This window comes from Palaemon carinicauda, chromosome 7, assembly GCF_036898095.1.
Source record: "Palaemon carinicauda isolate YSFRI2023 chromosome 7, ASM3689809v2, whole genome shotgun sequence".
NCBI classification, from domain to species: domain Eukaryota; kingdom Metazoa; phylum Arthropoda; class Malacostraca; order Decapoda; family Palaemonidae; genus Palaemon; species Palaemon carinicauda.
In genome coordinates this window covers 170,091,156-170,113,564 of record NC_090731.1, presented here as the reverse complement: position 1 = coordinate 170,113,564, position 22,409 = coordinate 170,091,156, and the positions used below count along the sequence as shown (strand labels likewise).

At 45.2% G+C, this 22,409-nt stretch overlaps 1 protein-coding gene and 1 long non-coding RNA gene across 2 annotated transcripts in view; one reads left to right on the top strand and one right to left on the bottom strand.

Moving 5' to 3' along the window:
• LOC137644162 (uncharacterized) overlaps positions 1 to 22,409 on the top strand; it is a 63,013-nt gene that overhangs the window by 1,474 nt on the left and 39,130 nt on the right. The window contains exon 2 of the long non-coding RNA XR_011045146.1: positions 1 to 59. This is a non-coding gene — a long non-coding RNA (uncharacterized lncRNA). The remainder of the gene's footprint in view (positions 60 to 22,409) is intronic.
• The window catches only part of LOC137644161 (alkylglycerol monooxygenase-like), a 39,554-nt gene that overhangs the window by 5,876 nt on the left and 11,269 nt on the right, over positions 1 to 22,409 (bottom strand). Inside the window, exons 2-4 of the mRNA XM_068377150.1 lie at positions 22,263 to 22,387; positions 8,557 to 8,705; positions 1,293 to 1,562 (exon numbers count right to left, since the gene is read on the bottom strand). Coding sequence (XP_068233251.1) covers positions 1,293 to 1,562; positions 8,557 to 8,705; positions 22,263 to 22,387 — 544 coding nt within the window. The remainder of the gene's footprint in view (positions 1 to 1,292; positions 1,563 to 8,556; positions 8,706 to 22,262; positions 22,388 to 22,409) is intronic.

Here is a 22,409-nt window from a genome sequence, read left to right as displayed (position 1 = left end):
GTGTTTACTGGCTCAGGGGAAGATTGACAGTCATACTACGCAATTGATGAATGAGACGGGTAAGTACCGCATGTTGAATTAAGGTTGGTTTCACTGACACTTTTAAATGATGATGATCATTTTTGGGCTCAAGCCATGTCGTCCTGATGGAAGGTTCCTTTAGGCAGCTTTCTAAGGGATATTTTAGAAAGCTGCCTTGAGGAACCTTCCATCAGGACGACATGGCCATCTCACCCAAAAATAGATTTTTCGCTTTGCTTCAAAATCCGTTTTATTTAGCTTTTGATTCCCAATGTTTTCCAAAGAAATGAATTGCATGGATAAAGCAGTCATTATTTTTATATATTTAAATATTGTACTCCTGATCTTATTTTGAGTTGATGAAATAACCTTGTAAATGTTATATGGCTAATGTTATGCTCTATATTGAAACTGGATAGAAAAACTGTTCATAATACTTTTTAGCAATCAGAATAGTACAGTTTCGCCAACAATGTATTACGAAATAGATCTCATTATTTTTTTTTGAGTTTTTGATTTTTAGTTTAAGGTGAAACAAATTGTTTCAAGGTAGCCTTTACTGAAATGTCTATCTGTCTATATTATATCACTACATTATAAGGGTGTCTACCATGCTTGGCTACACTTGCTTTAAAACAAAATAAAACTTGTCCTTTGAATTATTGTATCAAAAGTAGTTCACACACTTCAGTACACCTTTAAACAAAGGCCGAGAGACATTTTGCAAGGGGTTGGGTCGGCTTCTGTCTGTTTATCTCGTGCTCTTCACTGTAGGGATTACTAAAGGCACTCTGCATCGTCCCTTCAGCCCCTGCTGCTGCAACCATTTGATTAGCCTTCCAAATTTTCCCTGTTTATGCTTCCCTTTTTCCATCGTGGTGTCCAACCTGTTATAACTTTTAACTTGTATTGCAAATATGGGGGTTTCTCCACATTAGAGGTTACGCATACTGAAATGCCTCCCTGTCTGCAGTACAGTAATGTGGCTCAAATTTCATAAACTCATCAGATTAAACAAGATTTCTTCGTATGGTGATCGATATATTGTGTGATTTGTGGTTTGCATCTCCAAATTGCACAAACGTTCACTAAACACGCACTAAACCGGAAAAACTTGATCTGACCTAAAAGTATTTATAACTTGGAAATATAAATTGGAACTGGTATAGCTGCCCTCAGTGAAATCTTTTATAGCTAAGAAATTGTTTTCTACTACAAAATTAAAAGAAAAGGAAAAACTAGAGACAAACTACTGTACAGTACTATCTTACCGTGATGGACTCGGTGACTGGAAGGAGTCATTAAGACCCACTCGATGGGCCCCAGGTATGGAACGAGTTTTGTATGGAGCCAAAAGTCAAACAGCAGGTTTAACGAACTGTGAACTACCGTTGAGGAAAGGGGCACTCCGAGGAAGGCCAGCGGCAAGTATAGAAAGAAATATGTCACTTTGAGTAGAAATGGCAGACGGAGAGGCACGGAGAAATTGTAGTCTTCAGCAGAATGGTGCACTTGGTGGAACATCCATAGGACATTCGTCTCTGAAATAAACTTTCATTAGTTGAGGGCCTTTGAAGTTAAAAGAAAATTTGTTAGGTGTGCGAGTTTAACTAAACATTCTATACTTGCACAAGTCGTGAGCTTTATTTTCCACATTTTCAATATTAAACTTAGCCGGTGATCATATAAGCTGTCAGCTCTGCTGCCCGACAGAAAAACCTAAGGACAAAATACGCCAGCGATCACTATACAGGTGGGGGTGTACATCAACAGCGCCATCTGTCGAGCAGGTACTCAAGTACTCCATGTAAACACAGAACCAATTTTCTCTCTGTCGTGCCACTGGCAAGACCTACTAAATACGCTGTTGCTTACTGGATTGATTTTCACAGATTTTGGTGAAGTACTCATTTCTAGTTTTTAGCTTTCGCTTTGCAGAGGTTATCTTCAATACTTCCTTGCATTCTTTGATTGAATTTTGGATTATTTGTTGACAACTTGGATAGATTTTGAATTTCCCCTTTGACTAATTCAAGATGGCTGACCCTTCTCAAGTCCCTAAATACAGGAAGTGTAGTGCTAGGGACTGTTCAAGGCGTCTTCCGAAGGCCTCTATCGATCCTCACACCATTTGTTCCAATTGTCGGGGTAAATCCTGTCAATGGGAAGATCGGTGTGAGGAATGCGTTGGGCTTTCGGAATTCGATTTTCTCGAATTCCTTAAATATTCACGTAGGCTAGAGAGAGATAGAGTCAGGAGGAGTTCATCTCGCTCAGTTGATTTTTCCTCTCCCCATGCCCCACAACCTATTCCTTCCCCTGTAGTGGTTGCTCCTGATCCCCCTTCTAGCACTCAACAACCTTCGATGGCAGATATGATGCGTGCCATCCAGGCTCTGGGTGAGAGAGTCGAGTCATTGGCGAGTGACCGTAACCAACTCATGGCAGACGTCAGGGAGTTGAAGGGTAAGAGTGCAGTGGGTAGTGACCTAGTGAGTGGAAGTGTTGTGAAAAGTGTTAGTGTTGCGCTTGAGGGTGCGTCTGTTCGTGCCTGTCGTCCTCCCAGTCCAGGACCTCTTGCAAGCTCCCAAGCCCAGGGGAGAAGCAATGTCATACGACCAAAGGGTTCGACAGGCTTTAATCAGCGGACAGACGTTCCCTCCGTGGTTTCGGACGTATCTTGCCAAGATCGCCCCACCCACAAGAAGACGAGAGAGCCCATTCATTCCTCGTCTGCGGAAGATGTTTCTCGGCAGAAACAATGGACCAAGGTCTCACGACCTCTCAAACGCAAGGTCCCTTCCGCGCAAGTCCAACGGCCCAGTTGTAGCCACTGAGTCAGTTTGGACTCGCTGCAGTCTTCAGATGACTGCACACCTCCTAAGAGAGGCAAAGCGGTACCGCAACAGACAGTAACACCGTCTGTTGCCGCACCTGCTACTGTAGACCCTAAGTGGGCTTTGCTGCAGTCCATGCAGACACAGTTGTCTTCGTTAATGCAGGACTTTCGTGCGGAGAAGGTTGACGCTGCACCCGTTAGCCTACAACCAACCACGGTTGTGCGTCCAGTTGACGCTGAGGCTACCTTCTCCCGCACTCCAGCTGTGAGAGTCCCGCCACCCATGCGCACTGTACCCTGCCAGCCGTATGTTGACGTTCGCCGACGCACGGAACCCTCCGTTGACGTTCGCGAGTTACAACAACAACAACCTAAGTTGTTTTGTTTTGACGCGGTGCGTCAACCTCCGCAACCCACTGTGGTTACCCCTACTCGCCCACAGCAGACTATACAGTCGGGAGTAGACGCTTTGGGCCACCGCGCAGCTATGGTTGTTGCCTGCTCTCAGACTGACCAACAGTTCCATGACGTTGCGTCCAGTGCAGTCACGCATGCACCCGTGCTGCCGGACTCAGCTGACCAGCCAATGCCTACTCCTTTGCCGCTTCCTCTTCAGCTTTCAGACGATGGACTCTCTGATGATGATGACGCTGCACACCTTGACGACCCGCACACGGACATCGACGAACCCAAGACCACGCCTCCCTCCCTGGACTTTAGGAAAGTACTTGCACTGTTCAAGGACTTATATCCAGATCAGTTTGTTTCTGCGGCCCCACGCTCACCTCCATCTGAGTTCGCTTTAGGCACGCAGTCATCCGCGCCTGCCTTTACGAAGCTCGTCCTCGCCCGCTCGTCTAAGAGAGCTTTAAGGGTGTTGGGAGATTGGATGCAGTCCAAAAAGCACCTGGGGAAGACAGCATTCTTGTTTCCCCCTGCGAAACTCGCTTCCAGATCGAGCGTCTGGTATGCCACGGGAGAAGTTCTCGGCTTGGGAGTTCCTGCCTCTGCCCAGGGCGACTTCTCAAGTCTAGTAGACTCTCCCCGCAGGCTGGCAATGAGACGCTCCAAGATTTGTTGGACTCCTTCAGATTTAGATCATCTGATGAAAGGAGTGTTCAGAGCGTTCGAAGTGTTCAACTTTTTGGACTGGTGTTTGGGAGCGTTGAGCAGGAAGACCTCCCCTTCTGACAAGGAAACTTCCATGCTCATTATGTCCTGCATGGACAAGGCCATACGGGACGGTTCCAGTGAGCTTGCGGCTTCGTTCGTTTCCGGGGTCCTCAAGAAACGAGAAAACCTTTGCTCCTTCTTGTCAGCTGGAGTAACTCAATGTCAGAGGTCGGAGCTTATGTTTGCCCCTCTCTCGAAGTGCCTTTTCCCAGAGGAGTTGATCAAGGAGATTGCTGCCTCCTTGATTCAGAAAGACACGCATGACCTGGTTGCGTCATCTGCACGCAAAGCCACCCCTTTGCCTTCCGTGTCTAGACCCAGGATGGATACTCCAGCGTCAAGATTCATTCCGCCCTTTCGTGGCAGAGCCTCCAGCAGAGGAGGTGCTCGTGCCGAAGGGAAACGTGGGAGCAAGAAGAAAGGTACCAAGTCCTTTAGAGGCAGAGTCTGACTGCCACATTCTTCAGACAGCAGTGGGAGCCAGACTCAAGAACTACTGGCAGTCCTGGGAGAACAGGGGCGCAGATGCACAATCTGTGAAGTTGCTCAGAGAGGGGTACAAGATCCCATTCTTGCGCAAGCCCCCTCTAGCAACGACTCCCATCGACCTCTCTCCCAGGTACAGAGAGGAGGACAAGCGACTAGCTTTGAAGCAAGAGGTGTCTCTCTTACTAGAAAAGGGAGCGGTAGTCAAAGTCCGGGACCATCAATCCCCGGGCTTCTACAACCGTCTCTTCTTAGTGGTAAAGAAGATAGGAGGGTGGAGACCGGTGCTAGACGTCAGTGCTCTGAATGTCTTTGTCACCAAGCAGACGTTCGCCATGGAGACGGCAAAGTCTGTTCTAGCAGCGGTCAGGAAGGAAGACTGGATGGTCTCTTTAGACCTCAAGGACGCTTACTTTCACGTCCCCATCCACCCAGATTCCCAACCTTTTCTAAGGTTCGTTTACGGGAAGGTTGTCTACCAATTTCAAGCCCTGTGCTTTGGTCTAAGCACGGCGCCTCTTGTCTTTACGAAACTGATGAGGAATATTGCCAAATTCCTGCATTTAGCAGACATCAGAGCCTCCCTCTATTTGGACGACTGGCTTTTAAGAGCTTCGTCCAGTCGTCGCTGTCTGGAGAATCTAAAGTGGACTCTAGATCTGACCAAGGAATTGGGTCTCCTGGTCAATATGGAAAAGTCCCAACTGGTCCCATCCCAAACTATAGTGTACCTAGGGATGGAGATTCACAGTCAAGCTTTTCGGGCTTTTCCGTCGGCCCCCAGAATAAGTCAAGCCCAAGGATGCATCCAGAACATGCTAATGAAGGACCGATGTTCAGTCAGACAGTGGATGAGTCTGATAGGGACGCTTTCATCACTGGACCAGTTCATTGCGTTAGGGAGACTGCACCTCCGTCCCCTTCAATTTCACCTGGCTGTTCACTGGAGAAAGGACAAGACGCTAGAAGCGGTCTCGATCCCTATTTCCGAGAAGATGAAGTCATCACTGACCTGGTGGAAGGACAACATCAACCTCAGAGAGGGTCTGCCACTGACTGTTCAGACCCCCAACCACGTTCTCTTCTCGGACGCATCGGACACGGGCTGGGGTGCGACATTAGACGGTCGGGAATGCTCGGGCACCTGGAACGCGGAGCAAAGAGCGTTACATATCAACTGCAAGGAGCTACTGGCAGTTCATCTGGCCTTGAAAAGCTTCAAGTCCCTCCTTCTAGGCAAGGTGGTGGAGGTGAACTCCGACAACACCACGGCCTTGGCGTACATCTCCAAGCAAGGAGGGACCCATTCTCTGAAGTTGTACGAGATCGCAAGGGACCTCCTCACCTGGTCAAGAGATCTAAACCTGTCTCTAGTAACGAGGTTCATTCAAGGCAACATGAATGTCATGGCGGACCGCCTCAGTCGGAAGGGTCAAATCATCCCAACAGAATGGACCCTTCACAAGAATGTATGCAAGAGACTTTGGGCCACATGGGGCCAACCTACCATAGATCTCTTTGCAACCTCAATGACCAAGAGGCTCCCAAATTATTGCTCGCCAATCCCGGACCCAGCAGCAGTTCATATAGATGCCTTTCTACTGGATTGGTCCCATCTAGACCTTTATGCATTTCCCCCGTTCAAGATTGTCAACAAGGTACTGCAGAAGTTCGCCTCTCACGAAGGGACAAGGTTGACGTTGGTTGCTCCCCTCTGGCCCGCGAGAGAATGGTTCACCGAGGTACTGCAATGGCTAGTGGACGTTCCCAGAACACTTCCGCTAAGAGTGGACCTTCTACGTCAGCCACACGTAAAGAAGGTACACCCAAGCCTCCACGCTCTTCGTCTGACTGCCTTCAGACTATCGAAAGACACTCAAGAGCTAGAGGCTTTTCGAAGGAGGCAGCCAGGGCGATTGCTAGAGCAAGGAGGACATCCACTCTTAGAGTCTACCAGTCGAAGTGGGAAGTCTTCCGAAGCTGGTGCAAGTCAGTATCAGTATCCTCAACCAGTACCTCTGTAACTCAAATAGCTGACTTCCTTTTATATCTGAGGAAGGAAAGATCTCTTTCAGCTCCCACGATCAAGGGTTACAGAAGCATGTTGGCAGCAGTCTTCCGTCACAGAGGCTTAGATCTTTCCAACAAAAAAGATCTACAGGACCTCCTTAAGTCTTTTGAGACCTCGAAGGAGCGTCGTTTGGCCACACCAGGTTGGAATTTAGACGTGGTACTAAGATTCCTTATGTCAGAAAGGTTCGAGCCGCTACAATCAGCCTCCTTTAAAGATCTCACTTTAAAGACTCTTTTCCTCGTCTGCTTAGCTACAGCTAAAAGAGTCAGTGAGATACACGCCTTCAGCAAGAACATCGGATTTTCATCTGAAACGGCTACATGTTCTTTGCAGCTTGGTTTTCTAGCCAAAAACGAACTACCTTCTCGTCCTTGGCCGAAATCGTTCGATATTCCAAGCCTTTCTAATTTGGTTGGAAATGAACTAGAAAGAGTCTTGTGCCCTGTTAGAGCTCTTAAGTTCTATTCAAAACGAACTAAACCTTTACGAGGACAGTCAGAAGCTTTATGGTGTGCTATTAAGAAACCTTCTTTACCTATGTTGAAGAATGCAGTTTCCTATTATATTAGACTGTTGATACGAGAAGCTCATTCCCATCTGAATTAGGAAGACCATGCTTTGCTGAAGGTAAGGACACATGAAGTTAGAGCTGTCGCAACTTCAGTGGCCTTCAAACAAAACAGATCTCTGCAGAGTATAATGGACGCAACCTATTGGAGAAGCAAGTCAGTGTTCTCGTCTTTTTATCTTAAAGATGTCCAGTCTCTTTACGAGAACTGCTACACCCTGGGACCATTCGTAGCAGCGAGTGCAGTAGTGGGTGAGGGCTCAACCACTACATTCCCCTAATTCCATAACCTTTTTAATCTTTCTCTTGAAATGTTTTTTATTGTTGTTTTTGGGTTGTCCGGAAGGCTAAGAAGCCTTTCGCATCCTGGTTGATTTGGCGGGTGGTCAAATTCTTTTCTTGAGAAGCGCCTAGATTAGAGGTTTTGATGAGGTCCTGTAGTATGGGTTGCAACCCTTGATACTTCAGCTCCTAGGAGTCGCACAGCATCCTATGAGGATCGCGAGGCTCAGTAAGGAAGACGTACTTAAAAAGGCAGAGTAATTGTTCAAGTCGACTTCCTTACCAGGTACTTATTTATTTTATGTTTGTTATTTTGAATAACTGCTAAAATGAAATACAAAATACTTAGCTCTTAATAATGTAAACATGTAATGCAGGTCTCTACCCACCCCCCTGGGTGTGAATCAGCTTATATGATCACCGGCTAAGTTTAATATTGAAAAATGTTATTTTTATTAATAAAATAAATTTTTGAATATACTTACCCGGTGATCATATATTAAAGGACCCTCCCTTCCTCCCCAATAGAGACCCAGTGGACCGAGGAGAAAATTGGTTCTGTGTTTACATGGAGTACTTGAGTACCTGCTCGACAGATGGCGCTGTTGATGTACACCCCCACCTGTATAGCGATCGCTGGCGTATTTTGTCCTTAGGTTTTTCTGTCGGGCAGCAGAGCTGACAGCTTATATGATCACCGGGTAAGTATATTCAAAAATTTATTTTATTAATAAAAATAACATGTTTCCTTAATTTTTAGTTTATTCCTCCAGTTTTTTACCTTCAAGAAACCTCATACTGCATCAACTCAATCTATTTTTCTTGTCTAACTCTTTTTAATGTGGCTATACTCTACCCAGAAACTAATGCTGACTTGGTTACCTAATCTTTGAATTTTGTACATTTTTGTTAAACTCATTTTTCATTGTCTCAATATGTGCTACTGTACTGTTTATCTAATGTTTTTTTTTTCAGTAGGCTCATTATCTAAAAGCCACGCTCCGGACCCTTTTCTTATACCTACCAATTCCACTTTTTATTTAATCCATTTTGTGTATTAGCTAACATTAAAAAAATGCGGGGCAGAAGGGTTTCCTGATAGTTATGACCTACCGTGGTGTGCTCGATGTGTCCAGTAGAAGGCGAAGTCCACGAGTAATAAAGATGCAATCCAAGTGTAAACAGAGTCGCCGGGTAGTTCCATGACCCTAAATTGATACAGCCAATCATAGAATCTTAAGATTGCTCCGTAAAGAAAGAAGCTGAAAAGGAAGAGAAGAGTGGTTTTAACAAATTAAAAATTTAATTTTGAAGAGGTGCTTTGTGGTCTCCAAGGCCTTTCCTGTAAAAGGTTAGAACAGGGAATCCAATACTGTATGACAAAATTACCAAAGAAATACTGTATTTTCTCCCTTGCTTTCGGGCCAGCATTTCAATGTGCAAAGCATATCGTGGTCTATATAAGGGAGACCTATTAGTTTAGGCCCCATTGAACCCATCACAACACCTCAAATGCTGAAATCATCTGGCAACTGATGACATGTCATCACCGAGAACCGCTACTAATGTTGGAGGTAATACTACTTGCACTCTAACCTGTGCCAAGATACCATCTTCTATACTCAGCGGAAGAATTATATGTCCCCCCTTCCTACTTGAGGGTAGGGAGGTGGAATGATCTTAGAGATCTCCACAGCCCCTCCCCAAAAATAGTTTTTTTCTTCGTCTAAACCTCATTGTTCCTAAATTAATACAAACCCTCATTTAATAGGAGAATACTTTTAAGCAAAGCCGGATACACTGGCTAAAACTGTAACGAGGTGGTGGTAGTTACTGTGAAAGGAGTAGTGCTGTACCAAAACCAGATCCTCCTGGTGTTTAGGTACAAGATATAGGAGTATGAGCTGCCAGTGCTAGTTCTCATGTAAGACCAAACACAAGCACTGCTGGTTGGGTCATTGGCAACTGCTCTTGTCCCTTTCATGTGCAGGGACACAACTGGAACTTTTTAGCGATGCCAGGACATCAATGAACGTCCAGAGAACCGCCAGTATGTACCGAGTGTAATCCCACATGGGAAGATGATCCCGGTACATTCTCACCTCATATGCGAGACGAGATTTTGTATTGGAAAAATTTCCTTCCCAGAGAATACGTTTCAGTACGTGGTATAGGGTTGCAAATGCCTATTATGACTGCTTGGTATAGTATGAAATTGAACAGGGGCACCCATGCAGGAGGATAGGTGCTTCCCTCCTCATCTTCATTCATCAGAGAGTTCCTGAGATGACAACTTAGACCTGGCCTTCCATATCGACATCGGTTTCTACTCACTCCGTCACCTCTGTAGCAGTTCAGGCATGACTAGCCACTATAGGATTGGTTTTCTACATGTTGATTGTAGCCTACACCACATAATAGCCTCTTCTTCAATGACTTTCAGGTTACAGAACTTCTGGTATGTGCTTCATTTTAGCGTTTCTAGTCCACGTTATTGGTGAAAAGGGAGCCTATGATCATTCTCATCGCTTGCATTGGCTACGAGATTTTCATTCATGGCTACGAGATTTTCCATTCATGAACGACGAGTTTTCCTCGTGGTCTTCCCTTCGTGTTTTACCTTCAAAGGAATGCTCTGATTATGTTCTCTTCCCCCTTAAGACAGAATTCCTTACCCTTGCTCTCCACAATCGTTGTTTCCCACATGATAGAATGTATACCGCAATGGTGAAACTCTTGATTGGAAACAACACAACTGGATCTTTGGCTTGTTCTTCATATGATTGTTACCTTCGAGTCACAAGGGAACTAGGACAGTGCACTGGTCACCTGTTGCCTGTTCCTTCCCAGCTCTTCCAGCTCAGAGGTCTTCCAACCTGGTGGAATCTTTCTAGCTTGAGAGCTTCCGACACTGAGATGATTCCATTAAATCTTTCCACACTGAAATCTTACCAGAGGCCAATACTGTATCTTCCAACTTATATGGCCAATAGGTATTGGAACAGGTGACTTCTCAGGTTTAATCTCAGCACTCCTACAAGTACCGAGACGCTCTTTCGTGCTCCAACCAAAGTCAGGCACTTGTGTGATGCTGTGTGGTACCACACTTTCTCATTTGCTCCCCAAAGGCTAAGGCAACCTTAGTGTCCCTTAGCCTCCGAGAGCATGAGAGCTAAAATTGGTTCATTTATTGAAGAAGACCTGCCAACCCTCTTTCATCCCTTCTTCCTCGACAGGGATTGCCCTGTTCTGTTTGCGGACTGACACTCAAATATCATAGGGGATTCTTCAAAGAATGTTGAGAAATTTGACTATGTGACTCTCTACTTAGTCTGTAACCTACGAAGGCAGAGATCGTCAAGAGTTTGTCTACGATAACAAGGTCTTTGCACTCATTCGTGGCTGGTTGTTGATACTTATTATGTTGACAGACAAGCTAGATCCTCACTGGCAGTTCCCCGCCAATTACTCTAGTAGCTCCTGAGGCGTTATTACCTTCTGGTTTTGTTTGAGAATGAGTATGGGACAATCTACCGTTGTAGCGGCACAACAATCGTAATCTCGGGAACTTCTCTCCTCTGGGAATCTGCTGTTCCTCAGATATATCTAGGAAGGGATAGACTGCTCATCTGAACATCCTATTCGTCTCGGGGATATGACACGGAAGAAATGCACCTGGTTTTCATCCTACTGGTAATGCATGCAGCAGGGTTACTTGCAAGCTTTCCAAAGGAATTTAGTACTGTAAAGCACTCTGTAGTGTAAATGAATGGGAATGCTTCTGTTCTTGACTTAATGTCAACAAAGCGACTCTTCACAGACCCTTAACAAACAGGTGCACTCTTTGGAAGTCTACAACACAATAGAGCTGTTTTTAAGGTTCATCCAAACAGGAAAACCATTCGTGCAAGCTCACTCTGTTGGCAGGGACTCGGTGTAAGCATCAATTGGAAAGGCTTCATATCAGGTTTTCACCATTGCTCGACTGGCTCGCATTTCAGTTGGACAAGAAGTTCCCAGTATTCTGTCCAAGTCCCATTTTGTTTATTACTCATCAGCCAGTTGATGACATCGAGGCCGGCATGACCCTGATCGTTCCAAAGCAGCCACACGCCGAATTGTTCAGAATCATTTGTTTTCTTTCTTCCTTCAGTGAAGGATACTGCTTAGCCGGTGATTCAAGTTTTCAGCTAGTTCTTAGGTCTGGACTGCTCGCTAGAATCAACAAGACTCGTGAGGAGTTACTATGGAACTCGAACCCCGAGGAATGTTTCGCAAGTTTGCAGGTCTCTCAAGTGATTCCACTCAAACCAGTGTTATTTGCAGCAGATAGGGCTTTGACCTTCAAGACTACTCACTACCAGCCTATCCCTGACGAAGTTGAAATGGCATGACTTTGCCTGTGTTACAAGAAGTCATTCTGAAGGATAGATCTCCATTAACTTGGTTCAAGAGTTTATGGCCAGAACCCAGAACAGTCATCCACAGCTTCAATGTCCTTCTTCATCTCTTCCCTACAAGAAGTGACCAGTGGGGACCAGGATGACTTACCTTATTGTCTCGAGGGGGACGCCACGACTCTTCCTTTAGTAATGGAAGGAAGAAGAGAAGAGATCCTGGAACTTGTTTCTTTCTAGCTTCGTGGTACATTCGAACAAGCGTTACTGCAAGCTTTGAGATAAGAGACTCGCCCCTGATATGAATGCATGAAGTTAGAATTTTGGATGTACTTCAGCTGTCAGAGCTTCATTTCTTGAAGGCACTACAGTAGTCTAGTAATGGCAGACTTCCCACGATGATCAAAACTTACGGTGTATACACAGCTCCCTAGATACCTAATCCTTGAGCCGTTGGTATTGGCCCTACACATCAAGTAGAAATTCTAACCCCTTCAAGGGATAGAAACATAACGGCTAAGATACCATCGTGATGCAAATCTAAAATGATAGGTAAGATCGCCTGGCCTTTTACCTTTTCTTTCTTGCCTTTCCTTGGGTTGCATCAGTCACTCCATTATTTGCTGGATCAGATGATAAATGAAAGTGAGCCACATAATCAAGTAGATATTCTTAGTAATAGGTTTGTTTTAGAAGTACTGTATCTCCTTCATCCTTCCAAATGAAGGGGTATGGACAAATGTATGCGCCCCTTTTCTCATAATGACCATACATTTAGACGTATCCCCCACAGATTTAGGTTCTTCCTTGACCGTTTGCTAGTCCCTGGTAGTGACCTAGCCAAAAACCTCCTGCTTCTTCATGTACAGGTAGTTAGGATGTTTACAGGAGTCTTCACTTTCACTCCTCCTCAGGACCGAAGTACATTGGCATTTCATGGGTTAGTAACGAGCCATTGTGGTTATAAGGGCTTCCTCCCTTCAAAGGATGTCTCCTATTAAAAGCTTTTGGTTTGTACACTATACATGTAGGAATAAACCACAAATTTATGAAATGATTTGTATTTTTCTTAATTCCTTTCAGTTACACTTTCCTCCAAAATAATGCCACAAGTCGTATATGTAAAGTCAAAGTGGGAGCTCAGTAGCCAGTCGTGTGGGCAGAGCTCCCCCGCCACTCGGCAGTAACTACTGCCACCTCGTTTAGGTTTCAGCAGCCGTATCCAGCTTCACTGGAAGCATACTCCTATCAAAGGACTCAGGTTTTTGTAGTTAGGAAAAATAAAAATTACTTTAAAAAAAATGTGATTTTTGGGGGTTAATTTGGCGTTTGGTCTTCAAGGACTAATATCAGAGCAATAACTGAGTAGGCTTGTGTACCATAAAGGATAAATATTGACAACTAAACAAACGACTCAATCATGCGTTTATAGCTGAGAAGAAAAGCTAATAAATCAGAAACAACCTCACAAGGGAAAAATTCTAGAGAAGGAGCTGGATGCCTGTCATGCTTCTGTTGAAGAGCCTGAATGATGTGACCCTTCTTTTGTCGTCTTTTTGAAAGTGCCATGAATGAGCTGAGTACCATGCATACATGTTGCTCTGCTTGAATTTGTTTTGGGTAATAGTCTTATAAATACCCTAAGCCCAGACCAACCCTTACAGCTTTGGATGTCCGCAAATTGCATATTAGCGAAGAATGCTAACAAGGAAGAAATTTTACTCGCATCCATGCAAGGTTCAATTTGAGTAATAGTCCTCTCTCTCCGATACTTATAAAAAATAAATACAGGAAAGACAAGGATCCATATATATGGGGGGCGAAAGTTACTTACTAGCATCTCCCCCTTTCTCTTATATGTAGGGGAAGGGAGAAACCATCTCCACTGCAAACCTGTTTCAAGGTGAAAATGCTATAATAACAAGGCGGTAAAATTTAGGGGTTATTAACTTGTCTATTATCATCTATCATTGATAAAAGTCACATGATTATAAAACTCATTCAAAGCCTATGGAAACCTATCAATTCTAAACCCCTGCCTAACCTAATTAAGGTTAGATAATTGACTAAAATTATGTATTTACATATTCAAAATACTCAGAATTTTTCCTACTCGGGTCAAATGCCTCTTCAGTAATCTTTTTTCAATATTTAACTTAGCCGGTGATTATATATAAGCTGCAGCTCTGCTGCTCGACAGAAAACTCTACGGAAAAAATCCGCCAGCGATCGCTATGCAGGTAGGGGGTGTACTTCAACAGCGCCATCTGTCGTGCAGGTACTCAGTACTCATTGTAAACAAAGAACTCAATTTTCTCTCTGTCGTGCTACCGGCAAGACCTACTAATTCGCTGTTGCTAACTGGATTTGTTTTCACAACTATTTGGTGAAGTACACTATTCTAGTTTTGAGCTTTCGCTGTGCAGGCTTTCTCTTCAATAAATCCTTGCATTCTTTTTTTGATATCGGATTATTTGTTGATGACTTTGGATAGTTTTTGAATTCCCCTTTGACCAATTCAAAATGGCTGACCCTTCTCAAGTCCCAAAATTCAGGAAGTGTAATGCTAGGGACTGTTCAAGGCGTCTTCCGAAGGCCTCTATCGATCCTCACACCGTTTGTTCCAATTGTCGGGATAAAACCTGTCAATTGGAAGATCGATGTGAGGAATGCGTTGGGCTTTCGGAATTCGATTTTATCGAATTCCAAAAATATACACGTAGGCTAGAGAGAGATAGAGTCAGGAGAAGTTCATCTCGTTCTGTTGATTTTTCCTCTCCTCATGCCCCACAACCTATTCCTTCCCCTGTAGTGGTTGCTCCTGATCCCCCTTCTGGCACTCAGGAACCTTCGATGGCTGACATGATGCGTGCCATCCAAGCTCTGGGTGAGAGAGTTGAGTCCCTGGCTAGTGACCGTAACCAGCTCATGGCGGACGTCAAGGAGCTGAAGTGTAAAAGTGCAGTGGGAAGTGGTAAAGTGAGTGATAGTGTTGTGGATAGTGTTGCGCTTGAGGGTTCGTCTGTTCGTGCCTGTCGTCCTCCTAGTCCGGGACCTCTTGCAAGCTCCCAAGTCCAGGGGAGAAGCAATGTCGTACGACCAATGGGTTCGAGAGGCTTTAATCAGCGAACAGACGTTCCCTCCGTGGTTTCGGGCGTATCTACCCAAGATCGCCCCACCCACACAAAGACGAGAGAGCCCATTTATTCCTCGTCTGCGGAAGAGGTTTCTCGTAAGAAACCATGGACCAAGGTCTCACGACCTCTTAAGCGCAAGTCGGTCCCTTCCGCGCAAGTCCAACGGCCCAGTTGTAGCCACTGGGTCAGTTCGGACTCGCTGCAGTCTTCCGATGACTGCTCACCTCCTAAGAGAGGCAAAGCGGTACCGCCTCAGACAGTTACACCGTCTGTCGCCGCACCTGCTCCTGCAGACCCTAAGTGGTCTTTGCTGCAGACCATGCAGTCCCAGTTAACGTCTCTGATGCAGGACTTTCGTGCGGAGAAGGTTGCTGCTGCACCAACCTCTTGCCTACAACCAACCACACACTCGGTTGTGCGTCCTGTGGACGCTGAGGCGACCTTCTTGCGCACTCCAGCTGAGAGAGTCCCGCCACCCATGCGTTCCAGTGTGCCCTGCCAGCCGCATGTTGACGTTCAGCGACGCACGGAACCTTCCGTTGACGTTCGCGAGGTATAACAACCGTCAGAGTTGTTTTGTTTTGACGCGGTGCGTCAACCTCCGCAACCCAGTGTGGTTGCCTCTGCTCGCCCACATCAGATTAGACAGTCTGGAGTAGACGCTGTGCGTCCCCGCGCTGCTATGGTTGTTGCCAGCTCACAGACTGGGCAACAGTTCCATGACGTTGCGTCCGGTTCAGTCACGCGTGCACCCGTGCGACCGGACTCAGCTAACCAGCCGTTACCTACTCCATTGCCGCTTCCTCCTCAATACTCGGATGATGGACTTTCTGATGATGACGATGCGGCACACGTTGATGAACCACATTCGGACCTTGACGAGCCTAAGTCCACGCAACCCTCTTTGGACTTTAGAAAAGTTCTTGCGCTGTTCAAAGAGATGTTTCCGGACCAGTTTGTGTCTGTGGCTCCGCGCTCTCCTCCGTCAGAGTTTGTATTAGGTACGCCGTCATCCTCGCCTGCCTTTACTAGACTCGTCCTCGCACGCTCATCCAAGAGAGCTATACGAGTGATAGGAGAATGGATGCAGTCCAAAAAGAGTCTAGGGAAGACAGCCTTTACGTTTCCCCCTGCTAGACTCTCTTCCAGATCGAGCGTCTGGTATGCCACGGGAGAAGTTCTCGGCTTGGGAGTTCCTGCCTCTGCCCAGGGCGACTTCTCAAGCCTTGTAGACTCTCCCCGCAGGCTAGCCATGAGACGCTCTAAGATATGTTGGTCATCTTCGGACCTAGACCACCTGTTGAAAGGGATCTTTAGAGCCTTCGAGGTCTTTAACTTTTTAGACTGGTGTCTGGGAGCTTTGAGCAGGAAGATCTCCCCGACAGAGAAGGTAGCTTCCTTGCTCATCATGTCCTGCATGGACAAGGCCATACGTGACGGGTCTAATGAGCTTGCTGCATCGTTCGTATCCGGAGTCCTCAAGAAGCGTGAGAACCTTTGCTCTTTCTTGTCAGCTGGAGTGACACCTTGTCAAAGATCCGAACTTCTGTTTGCTCCTCTCTCTAAGTGCCTTTTTCCAGAGGAATTGATTAAGGAGATTGCTGCTTCTTTGATACAGAAGGACACCCATGACCTGGTTGCGTCCTCTGCCCGCAAAGCCACCCCTTTGCCTACTTTGTCAGCTAGACCAAGGATGGACACTCCAGCGTCCCGATTTATTCCGCCCTTTCGTGGCAGAGCCTCCAGCAGAGGAGGTGCTCGTGCCGAAGGGAGATGTGGGAAGAAGAAAGGAACCAAGTCCTTTAAAGGCAGAGTCTGACTGCCAGCTTCTTCAGACAGCAGTGGGAGCCAGACTCAAGAACTTCTGGCAGACCTGGGAGAAGAGAGGCGCAGATGCACAATCTGTGAAGTTGCTCAGAGAGGGGTACAAGATCCCGTTTGTACGAAAACCCCCTCTAGCAACGTCTCCCATCGATCTCTCTCCCAGGTACAGAGAGGAAGACAAGAGACGAGCATTGAAACAGGAGGTGTCTCTCTTACTAGAAAAGGGAGCGGTAGTCAAAGTCCTGGACCATCAAACCCCGGGCTTCTACAACCGTCTCTTCTTAGTGGCAAAGAAGACAGGAGGGTGGAGGCCGGTGCTAGACGTCAGTGCGCTGAATGTCTTTGTCACAAAGCAGACGTTCTCCATGGAGACCACAAAGTCCGTTCTAGCAGCGGTCAGAAGGGAAGACTGGATGGTCTCTTTAGACCTAAGGGACGCATACTTTCACGTCCCCATCCACCCAGACTCCCAACCTTTTCTGAGATTTGTTTACGAAAAGGTTGTCTACCAGTTTCAAGCCCTGTGCTTTGGCCTAAGCACAGCTCCTCTTGTGTTTACGAGGCTGATGAGGAATGTAGCCAAATTCCTTCATTTAGCGGACATCAGAGCCTCCCTCTATTTGGACGACTGGCTTCTAAGAGCTTCTTCCAGTCGTCGCTGTCTGAAGGATCTAAAGTGGACTCTAGATCTGACCAAGGAATTGGGTCAAGGGGTCAATATGGAAAAGTCTCAAGTGGTCCCATCCCAAACTATTGTGTATTTAGGGATGGAGATTCACAGTCTAGCTTTTCGGGCTTTTCCGTCGGCCCCCAGAACAAGTCAAGCCCAGTTATGCATCCAGAACATGCTGAAGAAGGAACGATGTTCAGTCAGGCAGTGGATGAGTCTGATAGGGACACTATCATCCCTGGAACAGTTCGTATCGTTAGGAAGACTACACCTCCGTCCTCTTCAATATCACTTAGCTGTTTACTGGAAAAAGGACAAGACGCTAGAAGCGGTCTCGATCCCCATTTCCGAGAAGATGAAGTCTTCCCTGACTTGGTGGAAGGACAGTATCAGCCTCAGAGAGGGTCTGCCCCTGGCTGTTCAGACTCCCAACCACGTTCTCTTCTCGGACGCATCGGACACGGGCTGGGGCGCGACATTAGACGGTCGGGAATGCTCGGGAACTTGGAACTCGAGTCAAAGGACAATGCATATCAACTGCAAGGAGCTACTGGCAGTTCATCTGGCCTTGAAAAGCTTCAAGTCTCTCCTTCAAGGCAAAGTGGTGGAGGTGAACTCGGACAACACCACGGCTTTGGCGTACATCTCCAAGCAAGGAGGGACCCACTCTATGACGTTGTACGAGATCGCAAGGGACCTCCTCACCTGGTCAAAAGATCTAAACATTTCACTAGTAACGAGGTTCATCCAAGGCAACTTGAATGTCATGGCAGATTGCCTCAGTCGGAAGGGACAAATCATTCCAACAGAATGGACCCTACACAAGGATGTGTGCAAGAGACTGTGGGCCACATGGGGCCAGCCTACCATAGATCTCTTCGCAACCTCGATGACCAAGAGGCTCCCAATATATTGCTCACCAATCCCGGACCCAGCAGCAGTTCATATAGATGCCTTTCTCCTAGATTGGTCACATCTAGACCTATATGCATTCCCCCCGTTCAAGATTGTCAACAAGGTACTGCAGAAGTTCGCCTCTCTCGAAGGGACAAGGTTGACGTTAGTTGCTCCCCTCTGGCCCGCGAGAGAATGGTTCACCGAGGTACTTCGATGGCTAGTGGACGTTCCCAGAACTCTTCCTCTAAGGGTGGACCTTCTACGTCAGCCACACGTAAAGAAGGTACACCAAGGCCTCCACGCTCTTCGTCTGACTGCCTTCAGACTATCGAAAGACTCTCGAGAGCTAGAGGCTTTTCGAAGGAGGCAGCCAGGGCGATTGCTAGAGCAAGGAGGACATCCACCCTTAGAGTCTACCAATCGAAGTGGAAAGTCTTCCGAAACTGGTGCAAGTCAGTATCTGTATCCTCGACCAGTACCTCTGTAACTCAAATAGCTGACTTCCTTTTATACCTGAGGAAAGAACGATCTCTTTCAGCTCCCACTATCAAGGGTTACAGAAGCATGTTGGCATCAGTCTTCCGTCACAGAGGCTTAGATCTTTCCAACAACAAAGATCTACAGGACCTCCTTAAGTCTTTTGAGACCACGAAGGAGCGTCGTTTGGCTACACCTGGTTGGAATTTAGACGTGGTACTAAGATTCCTCATGTCAGAAAGGTTCGAGCCGCTACAATCAGCCTCCTTTAAAGATCTCACTTTAAAGACTCTTTTCCTGGTTTGCTTAGCCACAGCTAAAAGAGTCAGTGAGATTCACGCCTTCAGCAGGAACTTCGGATTTTCATCTGAAACGGCTGCATGTTCTCTACAACTTGGTTTTCTAGCCAAAAACGAGCTACCCTCTCGTCCTTGGCCGAAATCGTTCGATATTCCAAGCCTATCGAATATGGTTGGAAATGAACTAGAAAGTCTTATGCCCTGTGAGAGCTCTTAAGTTCTATTTAAGACGAACTAAACCTTTACGAGGACAGACAGAAGCTTTATGGTGTTCAGTTAAGAAACCATCTTTGCCTATGTCAAAGAATGCTTTATCCTATTTTATCAGACTGTTAATACGAGAAGCTCATTCCCATCTGAGTGAGGAAGACCAAGCTTTGCTGAAGGTAAGGACAACATGAAGTTAGAGCTGTCGCAACTTCAGTGGCCTTTAAACAAAATAGATCTCTGCGAAGTATAATGGACGCAACCTATTGGAGAAGCAAGTCAGTGTTCGCGTCTTTTTATCTTAAAGATGTCCAGTCTCTTTACGAGAACTGCTACACCCTGGGACCATTCGTAGCAGCGAGTGCAGTAGTGGGTGAGGGCTCAACCACTACAATCCCCTAATTCCATAACCTTTTTAATCTTTCTCTTGAAATGTTTTTATTGTTGTTTTTGGGTTGTCCGGAAGGCTAAGAAGCCTTTCGCATCCTGGTTGATTTGGCGGGTGGTCAAATTCTTTTCTTGAGAAGTGCCTAGATTAGAGGTTTTGATGAGGTCCTGTGGTATGGGTTGCAACCCTTCATACTTCAGATCCTAGGGGTCGCTCAGCATCCTAAGAGGATCGCGAGGCTCCGTAAGGAAGACGTACTTAAAAAGGCAGAGTAATTGTTCAAGTCGACTTCCTTACCAGGTACCTATTTATTTTATTTTTGTTATTTTGATAACTTCTAAAATGAAATAAAAAATCCTTAGCTCATAATAATGTAAACATTTATTGCTGGTCTCTACCCACCCCCCTGGGTGTGAATCAGCTTATATAATCACCGGCTAAGTTAAATATTGAAAAATGTTATTTTGATAATAAAATAAATTTTTGAATATACTTACCCGGTGATTATATATTAAAGGACCCTCCCTTCCTCCCCAATAGAGACGCAGTGGACCGAGGAGAAAATTGAGTTCTTTGTTTACAATGAGTACTGAGTACCTGCACGACAGATGGCGCTGTTGAAGTACACCCCCTACCTGCATAGCGATCGCTGGCGGATTTTTTCCGTAGAGTTTTCTGTCGAGCAGCAGAGCTGCAGCTTATACATAATCACCGGGTAAGTATATTCAAAAATTTATTTTATTATCAAAATAACATTTTTTATAGAAGCTATTTACTGGAAGCTACCCTTAAAACAACTGTGTAGTGACTGTGAATTGAATAAATATTTGTCTACATTATTACCTAGTATATGCGAAAGACTTAAGGCTAGGCTAGCCTAAGTAAATCGGTTAATTTACATTTTATGGGAACTTGGTTGTCTTTTTTTGTACTGTACAATATTATTATTATTATTACTTGTTAAGCTATAAGCCCAAGGGCTCCAACAGGAAAAATAGCCCAGTGAGGAAAGGAAATAAGGACAAAATACAAGAGAAGTTTAAGAACAATAATAATATTAAAATAAATCTTTCATATATAAACTACCAAAACTTGAAAAGAACAAGAGGATAAAAACTTCAAAATAAAAGCAAGAGAAACAAGATAGAATAGTGTGCCTGAATGTACCCTCAAGTAAGAGATTGCTAACCCAAGACAGTGGAAGACCATGGTACAGAGGTTATAGCGCACATACAGTATTCAATTTTGACAAGGAGCCTATCTAGAGACAACTGATTTTGCTTTTCTTTTAACTGGCGTACAAAATGGGGTAAAAATCACATGGACATGACGTAAATACTGTGTCTGCGTAGTTTCACCACGTGACTGATTTCGGGCTAGTCTCATAAGTATTTGTCCACAAAAAATGTGCAAATGTAGGGAAATTTTTGCTCGTAGACAGCCAGTAGCCTACTCGTAATCCAAACCAATTTTCTCGTACAGTACAGTATTCAGTCACTCGTAAACCCAGATACAGTACTACCTTAATGTTTTTATGTTGACCAGGCTGACGTGAGTCTTTTTATAGTGTATATATGACGTATCGGTTTTTGACATTGTTAATAGTTTATATAGGACATATCTGTTTTGGCGTTGTTACTGTTTTTAGAATGATTTATTGTTCATTTATTCTCATCATTTATTTATTTCCTTATTTCCTTTCCTCAATGGGCTATTTTTCCCTGTTGGAGCCCTTGGGCTTATAGCATCTTGCTTTTCCAACTAGGGTTGTAGCTTGGCTAGTAATAATAATAATAATAATAATAATAATAATAATAATAATAATAGTGGTCCCCAATGATGACATGTCATTGGTTGCCAGATGATTTCAGCCTTGGAGTTGCTATGACTGGTTGAATAGGGCCTGAACTCTTTTAGGTATTCCTTAGGGCTCGGCCAGACCCAGCGCGGCTAGCGGCGAGGTTAGCGGCAAGAGGTTCCCGTGGCAAATTGAAACCTTAGCTATCTTATGTAGGTGGCCAGATAGGAGGCGCGAGGCTTCCCGCGCCTCCTATCTGGCCACCTACATAAGATACCTAAGGTTTCAATTTGCCGCCATAAACTCTTGCCGCTAACCTCGCCGCTAGCCGCGCTAGGTCTGGCCGGGCCCTTATGCAGTACACACACAGTCTGTGCTTTGTACGTTGATACGCTAGCCGTAGAGTTGGGGAGACAATATTTCTTTAGTATTTGTTGTATTGAATTCCCTGTTCAAGCCTTTTACAGAAAAGTCGTCGGAAACAACACAGCACGTTAACTTAAAAAACTATTTGCGTTCATAGATTTGTTTGTAAATAGTTTTGATTTTGTAGTTGTGTCAAATCTCTTCATGTTATTTTCTAGCTTTATTATCACAAATTGCAATCTATAATATCTAGAAATTCATTAAGCACACATTTCATAATACAGTACCAGTTGGAGAAGAAAGTTAGTTTCAAAGTTTTTTTTTTTGTAAGGAAGGAATTACAAAGAGACTGTAGTTACTTTGTTGCCAGATGAATGACTCCAATCCCACCGGAACAAATGTAATCTGCCATGAGAAGACGGTGTCCTTTCAAGTGAAGGATTGCCATCTCCATGAAGAGAAAAGTCATGAAAAGGGGCATTGCCTGGAAGAAATACAAAGATGTT